General features: G+C 44.7%; 1 protein-coding gene across 2 annotated transcripts in view; it reads right to left on the bottom strand.

The window, feature by feature from the left end:
- The window catches only part of LAMA3 (laminin subunit alpha 3), a 933,952-nt gene extending 919,992 nt beyond the window's left edge, over window positions 1-13,960 (bottom strand). For both annotated transcript variants that reach the window (XM_069220025.1, XM_069220026.1), the window contains exon 1: window positions 13,433-13,960. In XM_069220025.1, the coding sequence (XP_069076126.1) occupies window positions 13,433-13,810 (378 nt within the window). In that variant the 5' untranslated portion in view covers window positions 13,811-13,960. The remainder of the gene's footprint in view (window positions 1-13,432) is intronic.
- Window positions 13,961-14,189: the final 229 nt, after the last annotated feature.

Raw genomic sequence — 14,189 nt, 5'->3', positions numbered from 1 at the left:
TGCATGGTAAAAACTGTGGCGTTTGCATTTCGCACTTTGACAAGCGCAGAGAGAAATTATTCTGTGATTGAATGTGATGCGTTGGCAGCTGCTTGGGAGGCTGAGTATTTTTGAGAATATTTGTGGGGGTTACTGTTAGAAATGGGGTTTTTGGTTGGCAGTCAGGTTACCCTCTGTCCAAGCAAAAGCCCTCACTCTAGTCAGGGTAAGTCACACACTATCCAAGATTATCCTGTGCCCACCCTCTGGTAGCTTGGCACGAGCAGTCAGGCTTAACTTAGAAGGCAATGTGTAAAGTATTTGTGCAATAAATCATACAATACCACCATATAGCACCACAAAAATACACCACACAGTGTTTAGAAAAATATGTAATATTTATCAGGATAATTGTAGGTCAAAAAGAATAAAGTTGCAATGGAAAATTGTAGAAATATCACAGTACAGTGATATAAAGTGTCTTAAGTCTTTAGAATGTAAACAAAGTCTCTTTTAAGCACAAGTACCTGGTTGGGAGTGGAAAAATCTCCTCAGAGGGCCACAAGAGAAGAGGTGCGTGGAAAAAGGGTGTGTGCGTTGATTTCTCCCCAGCACACACGGACTTGCGTCGTTATTTTCCACGCGGGGAAGTTGGCGTCGTTTTCCGGCGCTCGGACAGTCTCTTTCTGTGGATCGCAGGGATTACCAGATGTCTCGGGTCTGTGCGTGGATTTTCCTGCTTGTTCTCCGGCTGCGCGTCGGTCTGCGGGGCTGCGCGTCGAAACTACGATCTCACGGCAGGCGTTGCGTCGATTTCTCCTCTGGATGTCGATCTGCGGGGCTGCGCGTTGAAATTACGATCTCACGGCAGGCGTCGCGTCGATTTCTCCTCTAGAGGTCGGGCGGCGTTGTCCTTGTGAGGCCGTGCGTCGGATTTTCGATCGTCCCAAGAGCGTCGCGTTGATCAGCGTCGGTGTGCGGCGTTTTTCTCGCCGCGGAACCAGCAGTGCGTTGAAATTTTCAGCGCACGGAGCGTCCAAGTAAAAGAGAGAAGTCTTTTTGGTCCTGAGACTTCAGGGAACAGGAGGCAAGCTCTATCCAAGCCCTTGGAGAGCACTTTCACAGCCAGACAAGAGTTCAACAAGGCAGCAGGGCAACAGCAAGGCAGCAGTCCTTTGTAGAAAGCAGACAGGTGAGTCCTTTGAGCAGCCAGGCAGTTCTTCTTGGCAGGATGTAGTTTCTGGTTCAGGTTTCTTCTCCAGCAAGTGTCTGATGAGGTAGGGCAGAGGCCCTGTTTTATACCCAAATGTGCCTTTGAAGTGGGGGAGACTTCAAAGAGTGGCTAAGAAGTGCACCAGGTCCCCTTTCAGTTTAATCCTGTCTGCCAGGGTCCCAGTAGGGGGTGTGGCAGTCCTTTGTGTGAGAGCAGGCCCTCCACCCTCCCAGCCCAGGAAGACCCATTCAAAATGCAGATGTATGCAAGTGAGGCTGAGTACCCTGTGTTTGGGGTGTGTCTGAGTGAATGCACAAGGAGCTGTCAACCAAGCCAAGCCAGACGTGGATTGTAAGGCACAGAAGGATTTAAGTGCAAAGAAATGCTCACTTTCTAAAAGTGGCATTTCTAGGATAGTAATATTAAATCCGACTTCACCAGTCAGTAGGACTTTGTATTACCATTCTGGCCATACTAAATATGACCTTCCTGCTCCTTTCAGATCAGCAGCTGCCACTTCAACAGTGTATGAGGGCAGCCCTAATGTTAGCCTATGAAGGGAGCAGGCCTCACAGTAGTGTGAAAACGAATTTAGGAGTTTTACACTACCAGGACATATAACTACACAGGTACATGTCCTGCCTTTTACCTACACAGCACCCTGCCCTAGGGGTTACCTAGGGCACACATTAAGGGTGACTTATATGTAGAAAAAGGGGAGTTCTAGGCTTGGCAAGTAATTTTAAATGCCAAGTCGAGGTGGCAGTGAAACTGCACACACAGGCCTGGCAATGGCAGGCCTGAGACAAGAAAAAGGGGCTACTTAAGTGGGTGGCACAACCAGTGCTGCAGGCCCACTAGTAGCATTTAATTTACCAGCCCTATGCACATAAAGTGCACCTTACTAGGGACTTATAAGTAAATTAATAGTCCAATCAGGTATGATTCAAGGTTACCATGTTTTAAGGGAGAGAGCATATGCACTTTAGCACTGGTTAGCAGTGGTAAAGTGCGCAGAGTCTATAAACCAGCAAAAACAGTGTCCAAAAAGTGGAGGGAGGCAGGCAAAAAGTTAGGGGTGACTACCCTAAGGCTGTCAGGTCTAACAGTTACCTTTTGTCATAAGAACTGATCATAAGCCACTTATTGAGATCCTAGCTTCAAGTGGGGCAGGCAAAGGATCAGCCAGGCTGGCCAGACTAGCAGCCAGACTCCAAAAATACATCTACACTGCTGGGTTTTTACAGGGGTGGAGAAATGTTCAAGCCGACTGTTTGTCCAGATTGTCATTGGACTGGGAAACAGTAGATGGTTCAAGAGTAAAGGATTCAGATGTTGAAGGAGCTGTGGCATCCATACCAGATGTAGTGCATTGTGGTTTAGGATCATTTACTGATGCACAATGGAAAGAAGAAATGGAAAGTGATGTGGTAATGAAGAGTGTTGTTAAGATGGTACATTGTGAAGGGGTAAGAGAAAATACACTTCCAATGCCGGTGAGACCGTATCTAAAAGTTCTAGATGAATTATCTGTGTGTGGTGTAAACGTGATTATGAGGGGGGATCGCTTTATCCCACCAGGAATGTTAAGGTACAAGTTGTTTTAAGTGGCACATGAAGGACATTTGGGTCAAGGCTTAACAATTAAGAGAATAAAAGGGGAATTCTGGTGGCTGGGTATGGATAACCAAATCAAAGAATGGGTCGAGAATTGCAAAATGTGTAAAGAGAGTGAGAAAAGGCTTCTAACTAATAAGAGTATGGAAGGTCATTTAGAAGATCCAGGCAAACTCTGGCAACCAGTATGTCTAGATTTCATTGGGCCCTTGGTGCAGCTGCTGGGCAACATGAAATACACAGTAGTTATCGTAGATGTGCATTCCAAGTGGTTGATTGTAGAGTTCATGAAGGACATTACAACAAGAACCACAATTGAGATTTTGGAGAACAGTTTTAAAGAAGGTGGCGTTTCTGTGGTTCTTATAACTGACAACGGCACACAATTGACCTCACATGAAATGGTGATGTTTGTAGGGGGATGGTGTATTAGTCATTCGCGCACTTCGTTATACAATCCTCCAGGGATAGTATAGCGGAGAGGGCTAATTGGTTAGTTAAAGGTACCATTCAATTGGTACTCGCAAATCAGTGCAATGTCTGGGAAATTATATCTGATATGATTTGGCCTTATCGCACCACTACCCATAGTATGACGCAGAAGATACCTTTTTTATCTATGCAGGTGGTAACCAAGTACAAAATTGGTTCCAGCATGGCTAAAGGAATGGATTATAGATGGTGGCAGGGGTCAAACAAGTACAAACGTTATGGAGAAGGAAATTAAACATAAATTAGAAATAGGAAATTGGGGCAAAACTAAATCTGGTAGAGTCCAGAGAGGACTCTCCAAGTTCAGAGGGCCTTTTTGAGTTCAGCGTGTAGGAACATTCTTTGTGATTTTGGAAAATGGTGAGAGTTTGAGGAATGTGGCATTTTATAAAAAAGGAGAGTGTATGAGAGTTGAGGATGAAAGCTGTTCGGGGTTGATGTTTATGAGAGATGAGGAAGTGAATAAATGTAACGAGTGCAGTGATTCTATATACAATGGTGGTGAGTTGGGAGGATTGACATTTGGTAAAAGTATTTGTAAATCTCCTACTTATTTGAAAGATTATGTGAGACATTAGGAAGGTCAAGAATTAGGATTAATGTAATTGTAGTTGTCTTGTAATATGTAAAGGTTTAGTTTGTTTTGTTAACATGTAAGAGTTTTGTGATTCATAGTGAAGGGGGGAAGATGTCTTATGATGCAAGCTTGTTATGATGATGTATGTATTCCAGAGTGTAAGGTGCTGAGTGTTCCAAGAATGCTAGTTTACTCTGACATCTTGAAGGAGACCGACGCCAGGTTGTGTTCTCCAATAAATCTTATAAAAATTAACCTGCGAGACTGTGGACTCTGTTCACAACACACACCCAATTCCAAGAGCTGAGGAGCTCAAAGACAGATTAGGGGCAGCCAAATGCCTGGGTACCTTTGATCTTACATCTGGGTACTGGCAGATTGAACTGACCCCTGGCGCAAAAGAGAGATCAGCATTCTACAACCCAAATGGGCACTGTCAGTTTACTGTCATGCCACTTGGATTAAAGAATGCACCTGCCACCTTCCAGAAGTTGGTGAACAAAGTCCTGCCTGGGCTGGAATCCTTTAGTGCAGCACCTGGCAGGATCACCTGATCCACCCTGGAAAGGTCCTTGAAGCCCTGCAAAAGGCAGGCCTCACTATCAAGGCCAGTAAGGGCCAGATAGGGCAGGGAAATGTTGTGTACTTGGGTCACCTTTAAGGTGGAAGCCGAGTTCAACCACTAGAGCCCAAGATCCAGACAATTCTGGCTTGGGAAGCTCCAACTACCCAGACTCGAGGCAGAGCATTCCTTGGCATGACTGGATCCTATAGGAGGTCTGTGAAAGATTATGGCACTATAGTGACCCCCCCTCACAGAACTCATCTCCAAGAAAATGCCCAAAAAGATCAACTGGACAGTAAGTTGTCAAAAGGCTTTTGACACTCCGAAGGATAAAATGTGCTCTGTCCCAGTCCTGAAAGCTCCAGATTACTTCAGGCAGTTTATTGTCCAAACAGACGCCTCAGAAATTGGGATAGGAGCAGTCCAAGCCCAAGCCAATTATGAGGGACTTGATCAGCCTGTTTTTTTTTTATAAGCAGGAGACTACTCCCTAGCGAATACAAATGGAGTGCCATAGAGAGGGAAGTCTTTACTGTGGTCTTGGCCTTGAAGAAGCTGAGACCATACTTGTTTGGCATTCACTTCATAGTTCAGAGAGACCACAGGCTTCAAAAGTGGCTTCAACAGATGAAAGGTGAAAACCCCAAACTGCTTAGGTGGTCCATATCTCTACAGGGAATTGACTGTAAAGTGGAACACAAACCTGGGACTGCCCTTGCCAATGCAGATAGCCTTTCCAGGTTCTTCCACTTAGAGGATGAAGACTACCCAGGCGCAGGGTAAGTTCGTACCCTTTTGTTTGGGGTGTGTGTGAGAAAGGGCATTTTTGTACAAGGTAGCCCCTCACTTTTGCCTGGAAAATGATTTGGTTTCAAACTGTAAATGCGTTGGGCCCCTGCTAAGCAGGTTCCCAGGGCCATATCTCTTTCCTCACAACTGTACTATGTATTGGCACTTCAGCCACCCTTGAAAGTCCCTAGTAAATGGTACCCCTGGTATAAAGGGGAATGGGTTCTGAAGAGGTCCCCCCAGAGGTGCAGCATCTATTGCGCCACTCTGAGAGACTCCACACCAGCCTAATGCAGACTGCCATTGCAAGTGCATGGCAAGGTATATTTAAAAGTTGCAAATTCGACATGGCACTCACCAAGAGTGCCCTGTCCTCGAACACTGCATGCACTATAGGTAAGTCATCCTTCTAGCAGGCCTTACAGCCCTAAGGCAGGGTGTGCTATAACGCATGTGAGGGCATATGTTTAAATGAGCACATATGCCCCTACTGTGTCTTTACAAAACCTTAAGACATAGTAAGTGTACAAGGGAGCCATAGCAAATATATATGCTGGACAATGGTCATTACGGGTTCCCCAGCTACATGGTGGCCTCTCTGAATACTGGGTTGTTTGGTACCAAACAACTCATAATAATAAACCTACACTGATGTCAGTGTTAGATTTACTATAACAGGTACCAGAAGGCACCTTAGAGGTGCCCCCTGCAAAACCGACCAGTCCTGGCAGGGTTGCTGACTGGTTTCTACCACCCTGCCACCACCAGATACACATCTGGACTCGAGGGGTGAGAGCCTCTGCTCTCAGGAGCCAGAACATAAAGCCTTTTCTGGGTGGAGGTGTTTCCCAATGGTAGGCAATATGACCACTCCTTTTTATTTTCCTCCATCTTGGATGGCAGTAAAATAGCCAACCAGGGTTCGGGATGTGACCTCTTCCCACAGGAAGTGGTCACATTGTGGGTGTAGCCACCCTAACGTAAGTGGGCCATTGGCCACTACCAGGTAGTCCCCTAAATGCCCACTAACTGCAGTATATAGTGGGCATCCCTAGACCAGTAGAGCAGATTCGATGGACACCAGAAGACCAGCAACAAAGAAGACCCAATGCTCAAGAACAGAAGTCATTCTGCAAGAAGAAAAAGGCACCAACCTCTGCCTGCTGCACCCAGGACTCGAGAACTGCAACCGAGGGGTCGATTTGCCATCGGATTGACTGTAAGAAACCCCAGAGGACCGCCAACCTTCTAAAAATTGCCAAGAACCTCCCTCCAGAGTAAAGGCTTCACTCCCTGCATCCAGCAGGCAAGAACCAGTGAAGTCCAGTTCACTGACTGGCTGCTGACCAATGAACTGGACACAGCAGCCAGACCCAATTTCATCCAACAAACCCAGAGAACAAACCCTGCCAGTGTGCCAAGTGTGGTGGCACTGCCACCTCCAGTGGCTGAGACGCCGCTGCTCCCACTTGAACCAGGAACCACCTGAACTTTTTTTCAGCTGGCCTATAGGACATCTCGGTGACCTTGACCTAAAAACAGAAGGTGAAACTTGTGAGAGCGTTGCCTTATTTTATATGCATTCTTAATGTTTTCTCCTATTGATTCTTATGGTGCGTAATTGTGCAAAAAAAGACTATTTTTTGCTAAACTTTGAAAAATCTTAACTTAAAAAGTGTTTACTCGATTTTGATGATCTTGGTCTTAAACAATTTATAAAAATTGGAAGTATTTTTGTAAATTGGTCTCAAGTTATTCTTTTGAGTGTGTTGCCATATTTATTAACACTGTGAGTACAACAAATGCCTAGCACACCTCCAAGATAAGCCTAATTGCTCGCCCTCACTACCACAAAAATAGAGCATTAGGTGGTCTGCTTTTTACCTCTGGTTACCAAAGTAGGGTTGCTTGGACTCTCTGCAAAGTGCACGTATTTTTTGTTCACTATATAGAGAGCCAGCCTCCTACAGTAAGGACAGTATTGATTTGCATAGGATGGGCCTCCGTTTAAAGTGGCATAGTGGGAGACGAATGGTTGGAATGCAACACTGAGTTTTGACTATTTGTGTGCGTTTTCCCCATCACCTTGTTTAATATAGGGGCGGGGGAAGCAAAGGGAAAGAAGCAGTTCTTGCAGCAGGCAACAACTAAAACAATTAACAATAAACTGTATTTCGGAACGCATCTCCTCCTAGCAGAGGAAGTAAAACCCTGAACTTGAGTAAACAGCATATTTCTGAGGTCATGAGGATGCTACATACAGCTTTCCGGTCTACCTACTGGAACTTCAGAGAGCAGTTTCCAAGAAAGCCCAATAAACTTATGAAAGACCGCTGGGGTGAGGAGGCAAGCATTTGCACTGGAAATAGGAAAACAGTGTGCAATCAAGCAATACAAGAATTGTGACCTCGAAAAGAGACATTTGAGTATAGGGTTCAGTGTCAGTTATCACCTTCCAATCATACACGAGCAAAGCTATGCATTTCACCAGACTCTAAAACACAAAATGTGTTTATTTTATGTGACTCTTATTCTGCCATCCAGGCTCCGAAGGTGCTCATCTCTTCTGGTCAGTGCCCTGGGATCTGTCTGACTCCACAGAAGGGGCTACTTTCCAGGCATGTTGATTTTGTTTATATTCAGACAAAAATGTTACTGGAAAGTAATTGTGTTCTGAGACGCCAGAGAGGAAGCATTGCAGATAAATGATGCGTGTATACCATTAGTGTGAATATAGATATTTATATTTATTGGAGATAATGGTGTCTCTACTGCGCAGTTTGTTTTTCTGTTACCTTAGAGAGAGGCATCTTAAGAAAAATAAATGCTGTTTGCCCGGTGTGTCTGGTCAAGAGTTGGGGTATGTGTATTGGTGGGTAGTTTTGAAATAACAAGCTATCTTTATGGCTACTCTTAATGACGGGTAGAGTCTAAATACTCTGGTTACTCTGTCACAAATGCGATGGATACCCCGTCCACCACAGTTCAAATGCATTATATCTTATGCCACTTGCAATAAGGTGGACTGGATATCTGTCAAGTTTGTGACAAAGTATTCTACCATTTAGGTCCGTCCAATTTCCCTCTGTTTTGCCTTTTTGAGATGTAGTATCCTGCACTAGAATGCCTCCACATCATTTGAGATAGATACCGAGGCTGGTTATTATTACAAATGCTACATGATTTTCTAGGCAAATACATATAAAGATGTATATATGTAGAGTGTCCCATTTGATTTATCAAGATATTGTTGTCAGTATGGCATGTTTTTTTTAGATTTGCCCTTATTGTTGCTGTAATTGTTTGTATTAGACACAAGAAACTCCAAAGCTTTGGATATATTGTCTGCATTAACTGAATTCATTGATCTTGTCCTGATTAAATCTGATTTGCCTAGAATAGTATGGAAGGGTGACCTAACGCTACTTCTTAAACATGAGTGATAAACGTAGTATGGAGGTTAATGTGTTGTGAGTTCTTGCTTTACTTATGGAGAATGAATAACATTTTACTTGTCAGAGAGTGTAACTTTCTGCGCGTGATATCTTTAAAACGCGTGTTCTGCATATGGGTATAATGTAAGGTAAAGGGTTTTTCTTGCTTTTGTAGCAGTACCACAATAACTACATTTCTGAACTACATCTGTTTTCTCATTAATATATGATAGATTGCTCTACTTCATCTGTTTCTCCAATACAGAGTTTTGTGTCTCACTAGTTCACCTCAGGCACACCTCAGAGCACTTGGTGATAGCTAGTGTGAATCTTTAAAAGTATGTCAAATTCTGTGACATTTACGGAGAGTGATGAGCGGCTCAGAGATAGATGAGCAGAGCCAAACGTGAATGACTCAATGGCTGGGTCCGATCGGGTGTGCAGGCAGTCATTCAGTTGCTCAACACACATTGGAAAGTGGCTTCAAATAGCATCTTTACTTCCAGGAGTTTAGTCCACATGGCACTCTTTGGCAAGTGCGGGGGATAGCCACAATATCAGTCCATTTGGGCACACTTGAAGCAAGTGCCACAGCTTCACAGATTTATTCTTCAGTGGCACAGACGGCTCAGGCACACACAGGTTACTTCCACAACTGCAACAACAGGGTTAACAAGTATATTTGCTCAGGAACAATGTGGCAGTGCAGTGAATCCTCCGATTCAGTCATAGTGACCGGCTCTGAGCCAGGAGCATGCCAGTCATGTTCTTCACAAAGCTCTGCTGGATGGACCCAGAGGACAACTATTGGCTGTTCTTGTCCACACCAGTCGTCAGCTCCTCCTTGAGGGATGGCTCAATCCTTCACCCTTCTTCCAGACAGGACTCTCCAGGGCATTCCAGGACAAGAAAATGGATTTTCCTGCAAATCAGAGTAAAGGTGATGGGAGAGAGGGGAAGCGTTCCTTATACTTCTGAGGCTCCGTACACATGGATTCAAAAGTGCAAAGCAGGATTGGCAACCTGACGAGATGCCCTTAAAGAGGAACAGATGGCAGTCATGCAGCCAAAACCACACTGACATTCTTGAACCAGCTATGAGAGCTCCTCATAAGTTCCCCGCCTATGAGAATACTAGTCCCAACCACAGGGTGTCAGACTCAGTTTTGAGTAGTTTGACCACAAGCGTTCCGGAGGATAATCTAGTAAGCGGATCCACAGTCCCTTAAATAGTCCTGAAGAGGGTGGAAATTGATTGGCAGAATCGCGTTGACTATTTTTCAAGAGGAGACCACATCAAGAACAGAAAAAGAAGATTTAAGTAAGGATTACCAGCATAATCACATTAGATGTTCAGTATGTGAATATTAAGCAATTAGTGCAAGGGACATAAAAGGAGACTACCTCATGGCGGACTCAACTTTGGGCCACCATTGCATTAGTATGTATGTATATAAGCACAGCGTGTTTGTTTTTAAGGTTGTTGAATTTAATTTAACACAAGCATTTACAAATTGAATATTGATTTATAGAAATAATCGGGAAATGTTTGGATGAATTTATTTGTTTGATTGCGGTTTCAACAAAGTACGATATAAGTCAAATAATAATTTGGGTATTATTGTAGACTAAAAAGTGTACATTTATCCCTCCAAAAGTTATGTTGGTTTTATTTTTATGTGCATTTGCCTAATAATCAAGAGGGGAACTTGAGCTACCACTCTGTTATACACACCTTCCGTCTAGAAGACTGGCTGGCAGGCAGACACCAGCTCTAGTTGTCCAGTAGTTGTCTGTATGCTCTGTGGGGCACCACCTCCTTGGTTAAAGAGAACTTGGAACAGGAACAAGTGAGTCAACAGCTCCTACTTTTATACAGGGATAGCAGACGAGGAATGTGCATTCTCACTCAGTACATTCAGAAACAGTTTGGGTCTCTTTTCTTTGCATGTGTCCTTCTCAGGATGTTTTCCTGGCTCAGCCATTGTCTACCTGTCACAGCAGGGTTGTCTCCAGGCTGGAGCACCCACAGTTTAGGCACAAAGAGGAGTGAGCATTCTGCAACTGACTATCAACAGCCACATCTTCCAGTAATCAAGAAGAGAAACAAAAGGCAGGTCTGTTTCTACAGGACCCTTCACACTCAGACAACAGGAACTGCCCTGCCCTTCATCTCTACCATCCATAAAATAGCCGTTTCAGGAAGAATGATCAGCAGCCATCTGAATCAAAAGGACTTAATAAAATTTCTAAAAGGTAGCCTGTGGCCTCCTTCCCCATTTCATTGTCTAGGTTCCCTCTCACCAGTTTCATAAATGTCAATACACTTCCACTATCTGGGAAAGGTATCTCAACTTCATCTTTTTCATATGAACAAGCCAGGGGCTTCCAAAATAGAACCCGCAATCCCATCTCATTCTGGTTCACTGAAGCGCTCACAAATGTTCAGGCTCATCTGTAGCAGCAAAACGTTATATGGGTGGGCCAGTAGAACCCTACTCCGGTGACAGGTAAAAGGTCTGGTCATACCAAGATTTCCAAAAACACAGTATGCTGCCACCACTGCAATACACGCAGGAACCAGTGACGGGGCAGTACTCTTATGCCACTATGATGAGCATACTTATTGCACCCTGCAGGTCCAGCGCGTGTCCAAGACCAGGCTCTTATCAAAGGGAAGGCCTAGGCCTTCAAGCACATGCTAGGTCAGTGTGAGTCTGGGCCAACAATCCAAAATCCGGGATACTCGATACTTGCAGCTGGGCACACAGGGCAGGGGACACAACTGTACGCCATGCATGGGAGATTCCCATTCCAACCGGAGTTCTGCTGTAATTAATGAATACCCGAAAATTACTAATGGTGCTTTTTACCAAGAAAAAACTGGCAACATCTGTCCTACAAAACTGGGCAGGAAAAGGTTGAAACATCTATCAATACATGTGGAATTCCTTAAACCAGCATGTTATGCCCACTCTGACCTCTGTAATTCAGGAAAGGTGTATATTTCCTTGCTGTGCTATCACACCCTGGGAAGTTATTATTTACCAGGTGTCATAAAAACTACCCGACTACTGAAGAAGTTGTATTGAACAATTCAGGAGAAGTATACTGGCAAACTTAATATGAGAACTAAACCCATAAACTGTTCTAAATACTAATATCAATTTTAAATGTGAGTAGAACTCACTAGAACTTTCTAAAGAGCAGTTTTACACTTTTCTAGAAATAGATAAGGCAACAACTGGATGTTGTAGGCACCACTTGCAACTGGTCAATTGGAGTTTACATCACAGATATGAACTTTGGGAGCTTCTGTTTTCATTTTGGGTGAAAAATAAGACCCATTGGTGATTTGCTCACCAAATATCATAATTGTAGCCATCTGCCTCGAGCTTGAGTTTTTATGTTCTCTCTTTCATTTTTCACATCTAACGAGATATACTGAACCTTCACAACACGTTGTGCCAGCATGAAATCATTGGCCATATTCACAGAAGGTCTGTGCTGGTAGCAAAAATGCGGCTAATCCATTTGACTTTGTGTGTTCTTATATTACACAATATGGTGCAAACAGATTTTGCCCCAATTTAAATTAAAATAAGATTGTTGCACTGAGGCAAAAAGGAAGGACACAAATAGTGAGAGAATATGCTCCACGTGGATTACTTATAATTTATAGTAAATAAATATTTTAGCAAGTAAATGCTAGTGACCAGTTTAAAAGAAATATAGCGAATGTTTCTGCACTTTTATTTGCTACTTATGTGATAAGTAATTAGGTAATAAAATTGAAACACGTTGATTTTGCCTCAAACGCAATTTCACATTGAAAAGCAGAGAAAATGTATATCCAGGACACCAAATCCCAATCTGCGCTGGGGGATTTTTTGTGGGGTAGGTGGTAGAACCTGTAGGGCCACTCTCTCCTGTCCAACCGTCTGGCAAAAACATTGGGCACATTGCAATAGGGCAGTGACAGAAGATGTCTGTGAGCTGACGTCACAGCGCTGCAGGCATAGTTACTCTTCCCAGAGTACCAGTCTGATCTTTTCGTGAAGCAGAGGTGGGGGCGTGTTAAAATTAGAGTGTGCCATGTCTGCCATGGTGCAAACCCTTTTCATCGATTCCCGAGTACACAGGCAGCAAAAATAGTACAAGATGGAGACCACTTACTTTTTCAACCGTGAACATTTCCTGAAAGATCACTGCATAACTTTTATGCATATAGTACTCATTAGTCACTCTCTGAGACTGCACAGAACAACCACACTACCACATGGCAGGCATTAAAAAACAGGGTATCGCAAACAGACGCGGAAAAACAACAGTGTGACAGATATCGTATCTAGTAACAGTACCCGGCGTGGAATCAGTGATCTCAGAGCTCACAGCTGCAGGTTCAAGTTATAGATTAATTTTACAACGTGCCATGATTCAAAGGCACACAAAATAAAAACTAGGTTTGCCTGAGGAATGGCTGTTTACGTAGCGATGTCAAATTGTCATATGTCAAATCAAGTGTGCGCTTTATTAGTGGCACTAAATGGCCTGCGACAACGTTAATTACATTTGTTTTAAATAATGGCACCGTTTTCAGTATCATGGACATACCATGGTACTGAAGACGGTGTCAGTCAGTGGTACATGTATCTCTGCATTAAGTCGCAAGAAGTTGCCGGTGACGCGTAGCCCGCAGGATTCTGCTGGTCGTTACTTCAGCCTGCGCGTTTCATTCGTGAGTAAAGTAGGCAGTTTTACTCTACCTGAATGGTGTGCCCAGAGGTGGGGAGGACTGGCCCACCGACCAGCTTGCAGTACAGGTCCCGCCTCGGCGCTCCCCCTGCGCCCTCCTCCTCCCCGCAGGTGGCGGTCGCCCAAATCCGAGCCCCCTGAGCCAAGTTAAAGTGAGGAGGATGGAGGCTGAAGCCACTGCTTCCGGCCACAGCGGCACCTGGGACCGTCTGAGCGGAGGCGCCATCCAGCCCCATCTGTAGTCCGAAGAGCAGCAGGGCACCGCTGAGAAGCACGGGGCGCCTGGCGCACGATGCTGTCCGTATCCTGCTGCGCCCTACTTCTTTCCATAGGAGCGGCTGGTCCTCCTGACATGGGGGTCCCATCCCTACGGTGGCCCTGCCAGCCATCCTCACACTGAGAGCCTCGGCATGCCGCGACTTCCTCCCTGCACAGCGTTCTCCAGCTCCCCACACCTTGGGAATTCAGTTTCAGCTCTACTGCGGAAAAACAAATGGCAAATGCAACCCCGGGCAGCCTGGCGCTGCCTTCCTTGAGATTACAAGGCAGCGAGCAGCGCAACAAAAGAAAGAACACACCCCCGTGTACCCTGACCAGTCAGGCAGCTCCCCGCATCTGGGAGAGAGTGAGCGAGAGAGAGGCAGAGGGCAGTGTCAGGTGGCACAACAGAAACAGGAATGTGAAAGCTCTCGCGGAAAAAAAAGTTTGTACAAACTCTTAAAAGTATCAACAGAATTCAGACTAGGAGGTGTACATCGGCCTGAGTGA

This window comes from Pleurodeles waltl, chromosome 2_2, assembly GCF_031143425.1.
Source record: "Pleurodeles waltl isolate 20211129_DDA chromosome 2_2, aPleWal1.hap1.20221129, whole genome shotgun sequence".
Taxonomy (NCBI): Eukaryota; Metazoa; Chordata; class Amphibia; order Caudata; family Salamandridae; genus Pleurodeles; species Pleurodeles waltl.
This window is presented reverse-complemented; position numbering and strand designations above follow the sequence as displayed.